The sequence below is a fragment of the Bactrocera oleae genome, chromosome 2 (assembly GCF_042242935.1).
Source record: "Bactrocera oleae isolate idBacOlea1 chromosome 2, idBacOlea1, whole genome shotgun sequence".
NCBI classification, from domain to species: domain Eukaryota; kingdom Metazoa; phylum Arthropoda; class Insecta; order Diptera; family Tephritidae; genus Bactrocera; species Bactrocera oleae.
In genome coordinates, this window is record NC_091536.1 from 81406363 (window position 1) to 81425652 (window position 19290).

At 33.9% G+C, this 19290-nt stretch overlaps 1 protein-coding gene and 2 long non-coding RNA genes across 11 annotated transcripts; 2 read left to right on the forward strand and 1 right to left on the reverse strand.

Moving 5' to 3' along the window:
• Nucleotides 1-1127: 1127 nt before the first annotated feature.
• jumu (jumeau) lies at nucleotides 1128-18915 on the reverse strand. Of its 8 annotated transcripts, none has more exons than XM_014237195.3 (3): nucleotides 17970-18915; nucleotides 5666-7738; nucleotides 1128-4971 (listed from the first exon to the last, which is right to left on the reverse strand). In XM_014237195.3, the coding sequence occupies exons 1-3, from the start codon at nucleotides 18045-18047 to the stop codon at nucleotides 4486-4488; spliced, it is 2637 nt and encodes an 878-aa protein (XP_014092670.3). In that variant the 5' UTR covers nucleotides 18048-18915; the 3' UTR covers nucleotides 1128-4485. The 8 variants fall into 8 exon arrangements, with proteins under 8 accessions (XP_014092670.3, XP_014092671.3, XP_069961929.1 ...); XM_014237196.3 differs by having other exon boundaries at nucleotides 5738-7738; nucleotides 17970-18914; XM_070105828.1 differs by lacking the exon at nucleotides 17970-18915 and adding an exon at nucleotides 17191-17208.
• LOC106619194 (uncharacterized) lies at nucleotides 9091-12209 on the forward strand. Its single transcript, XR_011394924.1, has 3 exons — nucleotides 9091-9521; nucleotides 9687-9781; nucleotides 11570-12209. It is a non-coding gene; the product is annotated as an uncharacterized lncRNA (long non-coding RNA).
• Nucleotides 12615-13834, forward strand: LOC138855804 (uncharacterized). 2 transcript variants are annotated; one of them, XR_011394923.1, is made up of 3 exons: nucleotides 12615-12909; nucleotides 13058-13204; nucleotides 13271-13834. It is a non-coding gene; the product is annotated as an uncharacterized lncRNA (long non-coding RNA). The 2 variants fall into 2 exon arrangements; XR_011394922.1 differs by having other exon boundaries at nucleotides 13058-13834.
• Nucleotides 18916-19290: the final 375 nt, after the last annotated feature.

Sequence of the window (19290 nt, forward strand, 5' to 3'; positions counted from 1 at the left end):
TTATAGCCATGTTGAAGAGTTGGTAAAATATTATGATTGACATATTTTATGTTTTAATACTGAGTCGATTTCGATCTATGAGTCCATTAAATCGACTCTTCCCTTGTTTGCCTTATACTCACGTCATTGCCTAGATAATACTTTCGTTTTCTGTTATCACATCCAATTTTCGGTAGCTGAGTTGCATCAGTTGTTCCGAAATACTTGATGCCCACATATGTTGAGAAAAGTTGGATTCCGTCGAATATCGACGTTGCTACTACTATCTCCATTCTAACCCTTTGTTTTGTTAACGATTTATCTTGCTTATAGACAACTTAATTGCATTCATAAACGACAAAGAAGTGCTCTCAAATCGGTTATTAATGTCTGCTGAGTCCATCAAAGCTTCAATTTTAAAATCACTTTTGGCAGAAAGATTGAGTTTTTTGGTTATTCGTTTGATAGAAATAGCTACATCTGCCTAATAAGTATCTAATCCTTTTTGAAAACTTTTTATAAGCTGTCTTTTTACAAAATAAATCGTTTTGGCAGGTGAAGTTCGAAAATCCTTATATCCTTATATATATTATCTCCACTCAGTTGAAATTTGTTTTCAAGGTACCTTAATTTGATTTTTACTGTTTTCAAATTGTAGCTTGCCTCATTCAATTTTTTCTACAGTGATTCTATGTATTTGTACAAAATAACTGAATAAAATAGTTTAAAATTTTAAACAAAAATTGTTTTTTTTTTAATCTTTTTCCGTTAATAATTTGCCTAAATAAATGCACTAATTTCCACTACAACTTCTTGGTAGCAGTTGAAATTTTTTGATACTTAATACTCTAATCAACCCCACAGGCAGAGTTGAAAACTGTATTACCAAAAAAAAGTTTGACAACACTCAATTTGGTTGAAGTGTTGACGGGTTGAGTTGATAACGATACTGAATTTCAAAACTTCAACCAATGGCAGTAGGGTTGAAAACCGTATATAATAAAAGACAACGGCAAATTCAATCATAATTAAAACAATTAATGGCTTTTCATATATTTTTTTTATTTGTTTTATATAATTTTTCAATTTCTTTTTTTTTTTTTTTGTTTTCATTGTATATATGTACTTTAAATAATAAGTTTTAACAATTTTATAAAAATTAGCTTCCTTTCTAATTTAATTATTTTTGTTGTGTATTGAGATATAAAAATTCATTCATTTACAAAAAAGGAAACATTCGCGCCTATATTCAAACCACAACGAAATGTGTTTGCACATACAATTCGCAATTGCCTTACGCCTTACTACACTCTACTTACCTAAGTGTGATATAAAAATAAGAATACTATTACAAACTTACGTACTAATATTACGGTCTATAGTTAAACGCACGCTGACATTCCACATCACCCATGACATTTCATATCATACATATGTCTATGTGTATAAATATTTTTCAACACACGCGTAAAAATGCATTAGCATACAATAGTCTAAACATATCCAAATGCTCCAATTTCATAACATACATACATACATACTTGTTGATGTAGATATATACATATGTGCTATAGTAAATGACTTTAAATGCGATTACGTGAAAACGTAAAAATTATAATGAAGATTTAACCAGAACTACGTTTTTCGCCACTGAATGTTATGTTTTTGTTTCCGTTTTTAATATAAATTAAATTTGTACTATTTCATTTAAGTTTGACGACGGCAACTAAAAAAAAAAAATATTATATTAATAAACTTCTTGTACTTGTATATTTGTCATTTTGGGCATTCGGCAAACCGAATCACTGCTTCGAGAAAAAAAATAAAAGTTTTTCATTAAATGCGATTACAAATGCAAAGAGTAAACGAATTATCGAGTTTTGGTGTAGTTGTCGTTGATATATCTAAAATAAAATTATGCAGTTACAGTATGCATTTACTTTAGTTGGAACCTTAACACTAATATTTACAAAATATTGTAGTAAGTTGAGGTTATGTTACTATTAATTTTTGTATATATTCTAATGAATTTTTTGTTCAATTGACTGTTTGAATGAGGTAAGTAAAACACCCACCGCGCCACATCTACATACATTACTATTAATTATATATATGCATATATGTATATGCTATTGTATGAACGTAGTTCCGCACATTAAAAAGAAATGTTTGCAGATTTGTTTTGTTTTTCAGTTGAATATACTTAAATACTGACCTGGCAAGATTGGCTTTACATATGTATTTATGACTTAATATGCTATATTTTATTTAGAATCTATAAAAGGTAATGATGTGAGGAATGACTTGAAATGCAACTGTACACAGACCATATACCAGAGCCGATCAATAAGTTATCTCCAATGAAATAAAACATATATTCCTAGTAAATACGCCTACAAAATGTATGGTAATTGCATTTCACAATTTCACATTGTTTTTGATTGGTCAAAATTTGGGCTCTTGAGCCGCTTAAAAACTAAATTATATTATATGATATTAATCGTCCATTAAGTTTTCGAAAGTCCCACAAACCCAAACATTTGTTTCTCCCTCTTTTTAAATGTATGTACAAGTGCAGCAGGTACAAAAATAATATTATATTTATTATTATAGAGACTTTCTGCTCAGTCAAAACTTTTGTGTGTTTCCGTTTGTATTATACAAGTATGTATTTACAGCATATGGTTTTGTACCCAATCAAAACAAGCGCCCGAATTAGTTCCAAACTCAAAGCAGTTATCTTATCACCAAAGATTTTTTTCAACAGCGAAAGAATTCCTTTAAAATAATTACGGGTTTGTTTCTGCCTGGCTAAGTATCACTAGCTAGCCAACTTTTTGTTGGAAAAGCATTTCTAAATCCAAGAAACTAGCAGAAGAGAGCGCAAGTTGATAGCGTAAGCAGCTGAGCGAGCTGCTAGGTAAAGTTCTGCTAGCAAAAAATAGCTAATGATATATGAAGAAACAGCTATTAAACGCAACTTTTAAACAAATGATATTTGACGCATTTGCTTTGATTTTGTTTATCTGAATAGTTTTGTGAAAATAACAATATATTAACAAATACTCAAGTGCTGATATGTGATTATTAAAAACAAAAATCAAAGGTTTTCTGGCTGATTTCATGTTTAATCTTTTTTCGTTGCTTCATTCTTTGTGCGAGCAACTTGGCATTTTCGCATTCTTCTTCTCTTTGTGGTAGTTAGCAGCTATTAGCACTTCAGAAACAAACCTTAAATTCATTATTTGAAAAGAATGTCTTAAAAAATACCAATTTTACCTAATGGTTTCTACGCATTTCATATGAGATTCCTACTGTAAGCAAATACACTTTTTTTAACCTTACTGCCTGGCTCTGGCGGCGTTTGCTTCGATTGTGTTCGCGCCACTAAAAATTCAGAATTAGAAATCATTCGTTTTTCGAATGTTGTCGAAAATCGTTTAAAAACAAAGCTTACTAAACAAAGAGATCAAGTTGGCAAAATTAATGAAGAGCTACAAAATTATGCTTATTAATTTGTCAAGTTCATAAAATTTGATGTGTCCAAAAATTTTTGTTATAAAACTACTGTATGTAAGAATTTAAAGCTAAATTAAATTTTCTCATTAGAAATTTGGACTTAGCTAAAGCGAATTTATATAAAGTGAACAAAATACCTAAAAGAAAAGAAAACTTCTGTTAAGATTAAATTATTATAGTTATAAAATATTGGACACTTTTTTATACAAGTCATATTGCAATATAATTATTGAAATAATTGAGTAGAACTTAGAATTGCATGTTTCGATTTCGAGCTCACACGAATTTTATGAATATTTTGTATTTTTAATATTCACAGACTGTGAACTGTAAAGCGAGCATGCATAGCCTTGAAATTGCAATTATTTCACTGCAAAAATAACTTTCAGGAATCGCATTTACAGCTATATGTTTGATATTATGCTTTTTTAACTTAAGCATTTAATTCATTATGAACACATAAACACAATGCGGAGTAAACGCAACATTTTAAGCGTATTTTTAAGCAAATTTTCGTATTGTTAATATTTCTAGTGTATTCGTTTTCAAAGCAAAAATGTGTAGTTAATCAAAGTAAAAACTGTGTTTGACACATACGATTTTAAAAACCTTGTTTAAGGAAATTTCTGCCTTTGCATTTCGTGTGATAACATATGTATGTATTTGAAATATGTATAACAAATTCGCTTCAAAAACGAATAAAACTAATATTGAACAAGAACTTAACGGGACTTAAATAATGGTCCTGTAGATATTATAATTTGTTCATTTTTGTCGCAAATGTCACAACTTTTTCAAGTAATTGCGAGTAACTAAGCGCTTACGTTCATCGGCGTATACATTGTGTTACATATTGTTATACTAAATATAATCATATTATAATATTTTAAATGAATATTTTCATGTTCTCACTATCCGAGACCTGTTCTTTAGGAACAAATGCCTGAGTGGCTCTTTGTGTGAAGTAATTTTTTAAATTCCTATTTTCTAAACAATTCGGTTGACTAATTGTATTTTGCGACGATTGTTTGATATTGCGCCATTGATCTGTGACAGGGTGGAGAGGGCACCACTTACGCTGCCGATTGTGGTGCCTGTCGCTGTATTAATCGCCTGTATCGATGTTGTTTTGCTACCATTCCTTATCGTTTGCACAACAATATGCTGTGGCTGCACTTTATACTGTTTGATACTATGTTGTATATGTTGTTGTTGTTGATTTGGTTTTTGCTGCTGTTTTTGCAATAGCAATTGTTGCTGTTGTTGCAGTTTGTGTTGTTGAATTTGCTTCTCCAGCTCACCGGCTGGACCGATGGAGTAGTTTATATTGAGGCGGGCACGCTTCGGCGACTGTGCGGCAGCATTCAAATCGGCAGGACTCAGTTCAATTATGTCGGATGTATTCACGGTTAAATGCCGTTGCATCGTCTCTTTATCGTCTTCAATATCAATTGCATCGTAAATATCTTCGACCTGAAAAAAACAGAAAAAAAAATGATTTGTTATTATGCAAAGAAAATGTTCGGAAAAACGAAAACAAATAATTACAATATATACAACACAAGTACAAGTCGGCTAAAAGCTAAACATAAATTGAGCAACTAATATTCAAATCTTCAACTAATATTTGAGTCTTCTGTTTTATTTTTATTTGATCATGCTAGTACTTGTGACACATGCCACTTTTTCGAAAGACAACTATTATTGTTGGAACTTCTTTTCGTTAAAAATAAAAGAACTGTTGATAGGATAACGGTAGGAAAATAAACTGCTGGTTTTGTGTTATGTAAATATGGACATATGTATATACATTGACCGTGTGTGTTCGGACTGAAAATTTGCAGGCGACAGAAAAACTCGAGTAATGGCCTTAAGCTCTCAAAAGCAAACTCAAATAGGATACAGCACAAATAAACAATGCAAATGCTACAGTGAGCTGTTTTTTTATTAATTGACTAACTATTGCGATAATTTGCGCAAATCATTTAGACGCTATTTAAGAGACTATCTCATTTATTTCAATCGCATAGAACATACAATACTCCAAAAGAGAGTAGAACTCTTTAAAAACTTACAAAAAAAAAAATTTATTTCCTATTGTGCAGTAAAGCCTTAATAAGAAACAAGCGAAAAAGATTAAAAACTATATAAAAAATGGCAAATGTACCTTCTGCTCACTCTTAAGCACTCTTTGCACCATCTTCTCCATTCTTTTAATTTTGTGTGTCTCCAAACTCACCTCTATATCAAAATCTCGATTTTGTTGCATGCCAAGGACATCCTCGCCAGCACCACAGCCGCTCACATCACCCGACTCACTAAGCGCATCCGAATTATTTATACCCATGCCACTACTCATCATTTCATCCTCCTCAATGTCCTCCTCGACAAACATATTGTCCACAATGGTGTCGTCGAGTTCTTGCTCTTCCAAATCGGAAGTTTCCTCAATTTCCGATTGACTATCTAATTCGATATCTGAATCACCAGAGCTGCCATGTTTCATTTCGCCCCTTTCTAATGCATCTAGATGATCCGGATGCACCATTGCGTTGCGTATACCCATGGGATCCTTACGCGACCATTTTTGCACTTCTTCGTCCATTTTCACAATGCGATCCGGATTCATTGCCCAAAGGCAGCCTTTGCGTTGATTGCCATTTGTCGCGGGTTTTTCAATCTTCTCAAAGCATTTATTCAACGAGAGATTATGACGCACACTATTTTTCCAGCCGCTCGGTGCTGTGCGGAAATATGGAAAATGCTCACACATAAAGCTATATATCTCTGATACGGGCAAGGAACCACTGCGGGAATTTTTTAATGCCATTGCTATGAGACAAGAGTACGAATATGCAGGCTTGGGAAACTCAGACTCTACTGGTGCCACCTTGATGCGCTGTTGTAACGGCTTTACGGATATTGTTGTAATAGTTGTGGTGCTGGCAGAGGATGATGACGTATTGGCTGAACTACTGTTGACAGTGATTGGTATGAGACCTGCGGTAAAACTACCACCACTGGAACCCGTCGACGGAGACGAGTGCGATGAGGATGAAGACGACGACGGCGAACCGATCGAATTGCTTGTATTCTGCATCAGCGGCGAGTGTACAGATGCAATGCTTTTTGGTGTAAAACTAGAGTTTTGTACATTTCGACCCACCAACTTTGTGACATGTTGTTGACCACCGCCAATGCTACCGTTGACATTCACAACATTTATATTTTGCAACGGACTGGAGTCACGTTCTCGTTTGAGCATAATCGTGCTGTTCGCTGCGCCTGATTGTCCATTTTGTATAGTTTTCGCACTAGATTGCTGCTTCAATTTATTGTAAGCGATGCTGTTGGCAAAAGTTAGACCACCAATACCGGGCGCCAGCTTAATGGTATTCGTTGTCGTGCTATTCAGCATGCCATTGGAGTTTAGCAAACTACTGCTGATGTTACTGTTTCCACTACTGGTGCTTTTTGTGGAGCCATTTGCAGTCTGCTTACCATTCACGTTGCCTCCAACACTGTTGCTTGTGGCAGTAACTCTGTTCTCATCAGTCGCTGTGGCAGTCAGCTTGCGCAACTCAACGCCTAAATCCTTTTTGATTGTATCCACCGCACTTGAATTTTTACGTTGCAGCGCTGAATTCGTCGCCAATGTGGCCGGCGCTGTGGTAGCGGCTGTCACTGTCGATGAAATCGCCACTATCTGCTTTGGTATGTGTGAATAAAGCTGCTCGTTGCGCATCGCACCGGCACTAATTTTTAATTGGGCAGGTGAAAATGTTAAATGTGATTTGGTTTCGTTTACGTTCGGTGACGCGGGTGGCGGAGAACATACGGAATTCTGTAAACTATTCGCATTTAAATTTACTTTCGGCGATTTATGTAGCAATGATGAGGATACATATGGCATTACGGACACAGGATCCACACAAGCGCCCAAATCGACATAGTAATCGTTCGATGATGACCATGACGGTCCTGAGATGTTTCCCAGCCAAGAGGAAAAGCTGTTTGTGGAGGAAGATAGCGCAGCAGCGTTTAAATTACTACCACTACTGTTGTGTATAGAAGAAATTGCGTCGATAGCGTGATCAAAAGAGGACGGCAGATCGTTGACCAGGGAAGCGAATTCATTGCTGCCCCCCACTACACTCGAAATTTCGCTGCGTATGTCAACGTCCAGCATGTCCTGCAACGAGTCTGAGATGTATAGATCCAATGTCGGTCGCGATGTTTCCTTGGGAAACAAAAAAAGAAAAATTAAATTAGACTGTGTTACGAGTTGGAAATAAAACTGTTAAAATAGTAAAAGTAATACTCTTTGCATACATATGTATATGTATGAATATAGTGTTAATAATTACGGGCGCGATAAAATATATTGCTATAATCCAGTGATGGAAGGGGTAAGATAGGGGACCATTACTCCCGGACCCGCAGTTCTCATGCGTTCGTTATTCTGCAACAACTTTTTGCAGTTTTTTTTTCTTTAACAATTCACTACAATCATCCCCGGGCCGCAAATTTCTCCCTACGGCCCTGCCATATTCAAATCATTATCCATATTTTTGAAGTTCTAGTATAAAATGTAGGTATGTATATACTATATCTATAAATACATATACTTATTTGGTATGAGTAAAAGAAATCACATGGAAACATCTTTCAATAAATTTACATGGAAACCAGGCAATCAGAAAACACTACGAAGTAGAGAGGAAAGCGTAAAACACGAAGAAATTGACTAGGCGCATTTTCCATTTCAGACACTCACACCTTAATATAATAAAATGCCGTGTTCTGAGCTGATAAATAATATCAACAACACCAAACCTATGAACCTATGCCAATACGGAAAAACTTCGAACCAGCCTTGCCCAGATAATGAGCAAGTCACACAAAAAGACATAAACATGCTAACAATTCTAAATTCTTTTCATTTTTATACCTGCACAAATATATATATATTTTTACCAGTAGATACACACATAATGTGCAAGCAATCGTTTGTATGTATCTATATTCTAGAAGTATAACATTTCGCAGAAATTTGTTCACGTTTTTGTGCCTTGCTTGGCAGTTACAAGGGTGCCTCTGAGCCGTTGTGAATTTATCAAGTTGTATGTACATATGTATGTTTTTCCTCGAAGTTATTGCCTGGGAAGACATACAGCAAGCAAGAAGTTACGTCTGTATGTATGAATGTTTATCGTAAAAAAAACAACACCGCTTGAACTTGTATAAAAATAACAAGGTACCTAAGCAGAAACTGAAGTTAAAAAAATATCTTGGCAACCAACAATGCATGAATAATAAAACATATATACACTTGGGCACGAAATTACAAAATTACATATATCCATTTGCTCACCATTCGTAACACACATGTGCACAATCAATTGTAGGATATTTTCCCGCGCAACGAGAAATCATTAACACGAGCATTGATATAAGTAATATGTAAACAAAAGTTCTACGAATACAAATAGACGCAAGGAAACTCCAATTTTAGCACACAACTTTAAAAAGTTGATAAAAAGAAAAATAAACAAAAGGCAACGAAAATTGAAAGGAAACGAATTATGGCAAATGTTAAAGAACCCAGGTGGAAAGTGTTAGCATTGTGTACAGCTGCGTTGAAAATATAGCACTTAGTCCATTGTACATCTAACAAAATATGCGGTTGTACATAAGTACATTACAATCCTTTTCAGGGATTAACTAAATAATTTTTAAGACCATCGAAAACTCCGTTCATGGGATTCCTCCAGTTGCGCTCTGTAGCTCATATGTACGTATGTATGGATACTTTCCTTTGTAGAAATCTTCAGTAGAAAATTATATAATTAGTTACTAATTTTCACTTTCAATTATCTTTTTCTTATTGGGCTCAATGATTGTAGCAGTTATAAATATTTATTGAATCAGTAAACATAATTTGTCTTTAAGCTATGACTGAAAAGAACTGGTTTCTTATGAAGTCTGCTATCGCAATAGCAGAAAAAGTGCAATTATATAGTGTAGGTATATTTATATATATTATGCATACATAAGTACATATGCATACACCCAGTACAAGCATATACAATAAATTTTAATAAATACTTATACATATTTACATATGATTATTATATCATTCAGAATTCGGTATCTCTGCACATTCATTTCGAGATTCTTATTTACAGATCGGCAAGTGGAACATTCCATACATTTTGGGGTTGTTGGAACGATGCCTTTCTGGACTACAAATTGCATATTAGAAATGTATGTACATATATAGGTCAGTATAGTCCCTTTTGTCAATAACAATTGTAAAACAATGTCAAGTGGTAATAGCGCTTATCAATGAAATTATTAACAAATATCCAGAAAGCATTTTCAGAGTAATAATTATACATCACCGACAGACAACTTGAGGAACCCCCTATTGTTTTTTTTATTGATGCTTTCTTCTGAAAAGTATTAACTCATATTGTGAAGAGAAACAATTTACATTTTTAACATATGACACTACACTTAAGTATCATCAGAAACAAATGAACGCGAAATCTTTAAAATCCGCACCAAAGCACAAGCCCTATTATTTGCACTTGTAATTATTGCTAATCATTTGATGGAGTCATTTCTCCATTCGAGGTTTTTGAATAAAATCTTCGAAATCAATATTAGCATTATTCTTACTAGTTAACTTGTTGTTTGGTTTGCTTTGCTACAAGTTTTCAATTGTACTAATCGTAAGTAAGCCTGAATATGGACTATGTGGAAAAAAACGGCCGACTAACCCCTTGGAAAAGCGCAGTTGCAGCTAACATAACTATGTATATGGGTGTATGTGCATATGTATGCAGATATGTCTCCAAAAACATGATAAAAACAAAAACGTGAATATTATGAAAATGACTTCAAAGTAAGACGATGAAAAAATAAAACAAGCAAATTAAGAAATACAAGTGCAAGCAGCAAGAGCAAAATAAAATACAAAACAGCAAACGACTTTTTGAGTAAAGGGGTGAGAGGAATGATGGCAGCGCTGTTCTTTTGCATGTCAACTTTGTGCCACAGATGGGCGCCAACCAAAACAAACAACTGCTCTCCAATGAGCACAATGCACGGCCACTATGTTAAAGATACATACCTACACACATACATGTATATTTTCGCCGTGTCAGCAGCCAAGTCGCTGTCGCAATTTAACGTTACCCATGCATTTTCTTCTCAAGACTTTTTACCCTTTCTTACCAAGCAAAGGAAGCAAAAGGTTGATCAAAGCATTCCAAAGTGAAGTATGACACTAATTCAACGACATACCGACATACAGACATACATACATCCACATATTGGTGCATTAAAGCATCTCTTATCTCCACACTCTGCTCATAATGTTAGACTAAACGATTTTTATGAATTGCTGATTGTTGAGGAATATACATACTTACATATGTGTGTGTATGTGCTTATGTAGGGCTGACATGCAACATATCGACTGTCGATAAGGTTGATACATTTGCCCGCGCAACTTTTTATTTAAATTTTTTTTTCGATTTTAAGTTGGATTCATTTATGAACGAACTTAATTGTTTATGAGAAAATTTGCACATGACCAACTTTTCTAGAACTCTTTAAGACATGCCTTATTTTCTTTCGACGGTGCATGGCAGAGTGAATACATTAGTAAATAATCGCAAATTCATGCAACAACAATGTATGTATATAATTTGTAATTGCTCATAATTTAATGTTCAAATAAGCAGATAAACCTTAAGTTTAAGATTCTATTTTTACAGAGATTAAAATTCAACTTCCTGTTTATGAAAAAAATCTTACTTGTATAAAGAATTTAAAATATTTATTCTAATTATGTCAATTTTCAATCCCACCTTTTTGAGACAGCCTGTATAAAATGTTTCAGCAACACGTTAATGTTGCCGCAACATTAATTGCAATATTTCGATTTTCGAAGATCCAAGTGTAACGCTCTCGTTTGTTTGCAACATTTACATCTCCATTGAATTTACAAAATCGCTCTCTCATTTTATATACACATACATATGTATTTATCTATTAACAGTTGAAATAACAGTGCGAAGAGAATGGCTAAGACGGCAGAGGACAGAAGAGCGGACGAACACAACAATGTCTGTTGCAACAACAGCAATGAGAATGTTTACCGAGTCGTCATTTCCAACGCTTCGTAGGTACACATGGCGCATTAATATGTTCGAGAGCGCATGTACAAATCTACCGGCAACCGTCTATGTTAGTCTACATGTGTGCCTGAGTGTTAGCACAATGAAACTGGGTACAGTTGCCGACAAAACACATTCACACAGCAGACTCAACCACTACTATTTTTCCAGACCGGTCGGTCGTCAACTTTTAATTCTGAGCCTGCAGAGCGTAGCGAATACAAATGGAGTTTCGCTCAAACAAAGTGTTGCCATCGGTAATAATACTTACTACCCCCTCTGTTGTTGTTGATTGGTAGGATTTCGCAAATTTTCTTTTTACATTTTGAATAATAGTATTTTTTCTACATTTCTATGGAAATGGACGAATTAATTTAATATGTACATACATTTGTATATAGATGTTAATAATAATAATTTATTTTGATTTGCTTTTCACCCAATCACATAAAAAATTATTTTACCGTTCAAAAAAAATTATATAAATAAAATAAAATAAAACAAAAAATTCAAATTTTTCGATACTTTACCGATAAAGTAGTATTCTACAGCAAAGAGAAATTATTTCAAGCTTATACACGAACGCCAAATTTGTATGATTTTGCAGTTTTAGTGTTAGTCCGATTAAATGTCTAAAAAGGAAATCGTCAATCGAACCTCATTTGCGTTGTCGATTTTTATGACTAAAAATTATTATTAATATTTATTTCTAAATAACATTGCATATTCGTTTACCAATTTTCCAGAATTTTTCTCTCCTTGCAAGTTTTTTCGACATCGTGTATATTTCCACAAAAATCATAATAATTATTTGCAGCCCGAACGCATAATATTCCCTACTTCTCCCAGTTCAAAAATAATTATTATATTTATGTACAAACTGTATAAGTAACTTAAAATCTCGCATAAGTAGGTGATCATGCTTTATCGAGAATTGACTACCACTATTCTTTATTTGCTACAAAATTAGTGATTTAGAAATTTCTTCTTGAGATTCATCCTCAAACGAATTTTGTATGAATTCTATCTAAATGGCAACTACACTCGTATACACAACAGGCGTAATTCTCAACCCCAACCAAAGAACAACTGTCATGGTTTATACTATCAATTGCCGGCCGTGTTCGCTGCACTTCCAGCTGCCTTTGAACGATTAGCTGCTACCTTGTTCGTGTTTTGAAAATGTCTAGTCAAATCGCCGTGTTTGTTACTTGTTCGAAAGGTATGTATGTATAAATGTTTTTGTGAATATACTAACACACATAATGTAAAACGTTTGATGCGCCTGTTACTGTAGCCAAAATAAGTTTACAAGCTTACATACATATAATTAATAAATACACACAATTTTCGTTCTCTCCCCTATCCAGTTGTCGGTCTCTTTGGAATCCTTTTCGGTTTTTAATCGAAAAAGTGTGTAGCCTGTTTCCTGTGTTGCAGCTGCTCTTTTATACTCACAAATGAATACATTTACATATTCATATGTACATATATGAGCTACATGAACACACACATCCGTACGTACAGAGAATTTGTGTGATATGTATAACCAACCGCCCTAATGTAATTTTTTTGGCGCGCAGGACAATTAAAATGGGAGTAAAATTACAGTCTCTTATCAATGCCATATGCCAACAAGTAGTATGAATACAGAGCGAAATACGTACATACTTATGTACATATGCACAAGTATATAGCCGTACGCATGTTAACTAAAAATAACACTGTGACCTTCCAGAATGCCATACAAAATGCTTTGTCTGGATGTTAACTCGATTACTCCCACTTCTTTCAGGGTCGTTGGACGAGGAGGCATATAAAGAATTCGAATGCATATAACTATATAAATCGTATACATACATATTTGTATGTAGAAAAATCGATAACATTCATTTTGAACGATACAGAAATGATAAGTTTCATATTTCAACAGGATACCATAAGTGCCAGCAGGAGCGTGCATGTGAACTTTCAGACCGATATACATACATACAAATGTGTGTATGTATACTTAAAATGTGCGTAGGATATATTAGTAGAACTTCATTCAAATTTGCTCAATGTAAAAAATAATTTATTTGTAAAAATATTTTTCGAATTTCATATTGTGAAAGTAATTACATTAAAATACTGTGTTTATTTACAAAGCCATAAATTTTTTTTGATAAAGGCGAACGATTTTTATTAATGTACTGTCCTTGTTAAATTAAATTCTATTCTAATTTCACTTTTTCCGCAAGGTCAGTACACAATGCAACTTTGAAAAATGTTTAAAGTACATATTTCTTCAATTTACATAATTTTCTATTTTGGACATTGCGAAATAATTGTTTGAAACTTTCTCCAAAATCTATATAATGTATTATATAAGATTATAATAGACACAAGGTCAAGCACATGTGTTCTAGACAGCCTAATCAATTGAGTGTTTGTGATTTATGGTAGCGATTTTCCAAACCTTTGTTGAAGTCTTTCACACGCTGCAAATTTTCCAACAACCCGTAAACATGACCCTGTAGCCTTCTTATCCAGGTAGAAAATTTTAAAGAAACAATCACCTCTAAGAAGATCCTTAAAATACAGTAGTTAGGACATTATCATTCGCATCTTTGAATGAGCACACATATTTCTATACATACATACATACATACATATGTGTTGCTATATAGAATTACTAGCCTATACCAGCCTCATTTCAGCTGTCGCAAAAGCAAAAAAAAAAAAACAAAAATTTACCGAATGCCAAAAATAGTATGAGAGAAGCAAAATGCAATTTTACACAGTTTTGTAAAACAACCCCCAAGATGTAAAACTTGGCAAATACAGGATCTTAAAGAATGTGGCCCACATTAAAATTGAAATCTGTAATTGTGACACAAGCAATCAAATATGCAGAGCACAAAAAGGTTAATGTCTCTGCTATTATTATGTACTTATGTATGTATGTATATCCTACATTATGTAATAATTTAATTTCTTAATGGGCGTAAAACTGTTATTTCCGGAATAGTCTCAGTAATCGATTCCATTTTGGACTATATACATGCATACATATTTATATTGTACATTCACACCAATTGTAGGTATGAAGGTGTATATAAAGGATAATTTTAGAGGGAAATTCTTTTAATATTCCCATATCTACATCAGGACTACTAGTTATGGATTTATAATATACAAATGTAAGTATGTGCATCGTAAAATACTTCTAAATGATCCAAATGCTTCAGAAACAAGAAATAATATAAACTTCGGTTGCACCGAAGCTATAACACCCTATACAAACACAAAAGATTCCATACAAGTACTGAATTTTTATCTTTTTGTTTGTTTGTATGACAAGCATATGCTATATAGTGGTCCGAAATTAACATTTATTTTTGGAGATTGTACCGTTGATTTAGACATTAATTCATACCGAATTTTGTGAGGAAATGTCGTCAAATAAAAAAGTTTTCCATACAAGCATATGATTTAATCGTTCAGTTTGTATGGTAGCTACATACATATATATATGTATGTATGTATGTATGATGTATATGCTATAGTGGTTCGATATCGGTTCCGCCGAATGAGCAGCTTCTTTGAGAGAAAAGGACGCGTTTACAATTTCAGATCGATATCTCAGAAACCGAGCGATTAGTTCGCGTATAAACAGACAGACGGACATGGCTAAATCGACGCAGCTTCTGGGCTTTACAAACTTCGTCACAAAATTAATATACCCTGTTAAAGGTATAAAAGCGTTAAATTTACAGCAATGAAGACAGTTTAAGAAGAAAAAAGGTAATTCATTGTTCTTTCGTTTCTTCATTTCTATTAACTTTTAGCTTTTGTGTTTTGACCAAAATCGTTCGATTTCGTTTTCATGCGACTATGTTTTTTTGTTTTCATTTTAACGTTAATAATATAAAATAAATACATATGTACATATGGACTAAAAAATTAAGTAACAAATAAAAGTGTTTTAATATAAAAGTATGTATTACTCCCATACAAGTACCAGCAATATCTTACATACATACATACATACGTGCAATGCATAAGTATAAGTATGTACACAAACATACTCATGGTAATTGAGTTTCTGAAAGTCAGAAAAATACAAGATTTGTGTTTGCAAAAAAAAATGCACATACATACATACTTACGTATGTATATCAGTCGTAACACGCAGGAAATCGAAGCGATAGCAAATTTACTCACATACATGCATACAACGATCAATTTAAAACCTTTTTTATTATTTTTTTTTAAATAGTTGTTACATAATTTATTCGCATATGCTATACCATCTACTATACCAAGGTAATGCAAAGTCTTATTCCATATAAGTACATATGTATGTACATCTGTATGTTCGCCTGTACATATCTACATATAATGTGCAAAATATAAGTGCAATAAACTTTTCATTGGAGTGAAGCTCCAAAATTTTAATTACAGCAAGAAATATTGGCAAGCAGAAACCACGTTATATAATATAAGTATGTATGTAAGTATATGCTTTAGTAGATACAGTGGCACTTAGCTCACTTAAGAAATAAAGTAGAATTAAGCGAATAAGATTCAAACATTGCGAAACGGTGTAAACAGAAAACGCCGCAAAAATAAAACAGAAGGCAATACTCAGATATAAGCTAAGAGTTTACATTTTCCACAATACAATAAAACCGATGTGCTTTTTCGTGTTGGCCAAAGGTACATATGCTGTTGTTGGCACTCACAAAAGTTTCTGTTGAGCGCTTTGTGGCTCCTTCTCTGATTATTCCATGTATGAGTTAGTTCAAAAATGACACAGATAATTCAGCAGTTTAAGCTCAAAGAGAGGAAAGTGGATCCTACAAATGCACATGCACTCATACAACAGTTAGTGAGGGGAATCGCACTTACACACAAACACATGCATAATTTGTTATAAAATATTGTTGGATAAAATTCGCAAATGGGTTTGTGTGGCCAACAGAGCTACGTATGCACCAAGTCGGCATTCAGCAACCAAAAGAGCACAATAGGGAAATTTTTCGGGGAACAGCGGTTTAGCGGTTCGACGGACGTGCATACAAAATACAAAAAGAAACAATCTGACAAAAGATCCGTTCCTTTTGGCGCGATTTCTGCAGACTTCCACTTATAATTGCTTTCATTTGGTATTTACATTAATGCATATCTCTAAATTTACCGCAGCAGTAAAAACTCGTACATTAACAAATATTTTACCACGATTCACGATGTGATACATGAAAATAAATTACCGGTCTATTTTGGCCACAAATTTATATTAACAAATTACAACGTTCGGTCAGTTAAAAGCCTAACAATCCATCAGGTTGTATTTGCTCAACAGTAATTCGCAATAAATGTTATTTGCATGTAGGCATCTCGTAATGTTAGTTAACATCGAGAATGTGCTCAATTTAGTGTTATGTTTGTTATCGCAACGATTTTTACATATGCATAAATTTTAATCTACATCACATGCATACATGTATACAAAACTTACTCATTCGTGGACACAAAGAAACTTAATTTTACTTTCATTATAGTGAGCAATTTCAAACTTCTCTCAAAATTTACAATTCTCTGCTCGCGAAGAAAATTCGCAATTCTCTCTCTCAGTAGGGAGATGAGAACACAAATGACATTAACACAAAAACCGGCCGGCAGCAGCACAAAAGCACAGACAAAACACGAAAATTAAACAAAAACAAAATAATCTTGATGAAAATGCATCAAAGCAGCGATTCAGCGCCGACGGCGATAACTTTAGTGTGGCAGAGACCCCACATGTGTTGATGCTTGCTAACAGCTTGTTTACTCCCAAAAAGGTAGGGGCGGCAGATACGAGTATATAAAGAATCGATAATTGTATGCGGGCAGTCGCTGCTAGCTTTTGCAGCAAAAAATGAGCGCCGAACGTAAACCATTGCGAACAAATGTGAATGGTAAAATAGTAGAAATAAAAGTCAGCAGCAATGGTAATAGTAAAGGCAAATAAACAGAACAAAATAACGGACTGACAAGAGCGACGAACGCAAACAATGTGCAAAGGGGGGGGAAGAAATAACGAACAATTATATATTAAACAAATTAAACTTGGCACATACAATTTTGCGGAAGAACGAGAGAGAAAAAAAGAGAAGAAAATCGTGTTAACAAACATATAAAACCTTTAAAATGTTGCAAAATTTTTTATTGAATAAAAACGCTATTTCGGCGATGCCATGGTAAAATAAAGAAAGATATGTGGATGTGTTGAAACCGAAAGAAGGTAATACTTACGGCGTACTTATTAAGGATTGCATCGTGGTAGCCACTTGAATAATCCTCCAGCTCGAACATTTTTAAAGTTTGTATCATTCACCGATTTGCCGCTTTTTTTTTTTTGTCTTTTGCTTTATGTTGCAATTTACTTGAATCAACTCCACGATTTAGTTGTTCTTAACAAATATGTGACGTTCCGTAAGAACGTATGTACATTTAACGGAACCGTTTACATGACGAGGGAGCCGGCGGAGCTGGTGCCAAACAAAAGAACACAATCGCAACTTCACACTCACAGAAACGTATTGGCATGTATAATTGTTTTACTACTTAAGCTTATTCGCATTGTCTTCTATACACTTTCGCACATTGCCTACACATATATTTGTTCAAAATGTTTTTCTTTACCGCGCTCAAAGTTGTTAATCACAGCTAGCCATACTTCAATAGTTTACTTTGTTATGTTATGTGCATATTATTGGTTTAATTCGTATCTTAAACTTTAACTTCATAAAAGAACAAAATAGTTTTACGCAAATGTGTTTCTTAATTGCCAATTCCGTTATGAGTAGTTCTTACATTGGCTTGCGATATAAATGAAAAATATATACACAATAACATTTTTCACATGGGCTTTTGGTTAGCCTTAAACCGTTTCTTGTGTTTTTCAAAAATTAAGCGGGCTCTTCGTATTTCTTCCGTTTCTTTTCCTTCCTCTCCACACACATTCGTCTCACTGTTTTTCGTTCCAAATTCGCAGCCGGCCGGTCAAGCAGTCGTTGGGCACAAAATCCAATCACACTGAAAATATCCAAACGTAACGAACAACTTGTAGAAAAGCGCGCACTTCCTCACTGAGCGCACAAAATCAACTGAGAGCATTGCTGAGAAGAAATTTCATATCAACCGACAGCGCTGCGCGCGGAGCAGGTAGCGTCGATAGCAGCTCTGCGCGCAGCACAACGCAACACAACTTCGAAAGAGAACGGAGAGTACACAAAATTCAACCGAATGAATACTTTTTGAAATTAACGTTCGCCGTCGGTTTTCATTCGCTTTGTACATACATTCTACGGGTTACCATATTTTAAGTATGGTTTTTTTTTAAATACTTGCCAAATTAGTAAATAAATAAAATTTATTAGATTTTCATATAGTTTCACACCTGGGGAAAATTAGTACATCGATGTTCAATTTGCACACTACGAGTAATTTACGAAAATTGAATTCTTATATTTTTTTCAACCCCTAAATCTGTAGTCCAGAATTCTATACAAAACTAAATCTGCATTTTATTTTTATTTATATTAACTTATATAACTATAGTTTAACTCGCCTA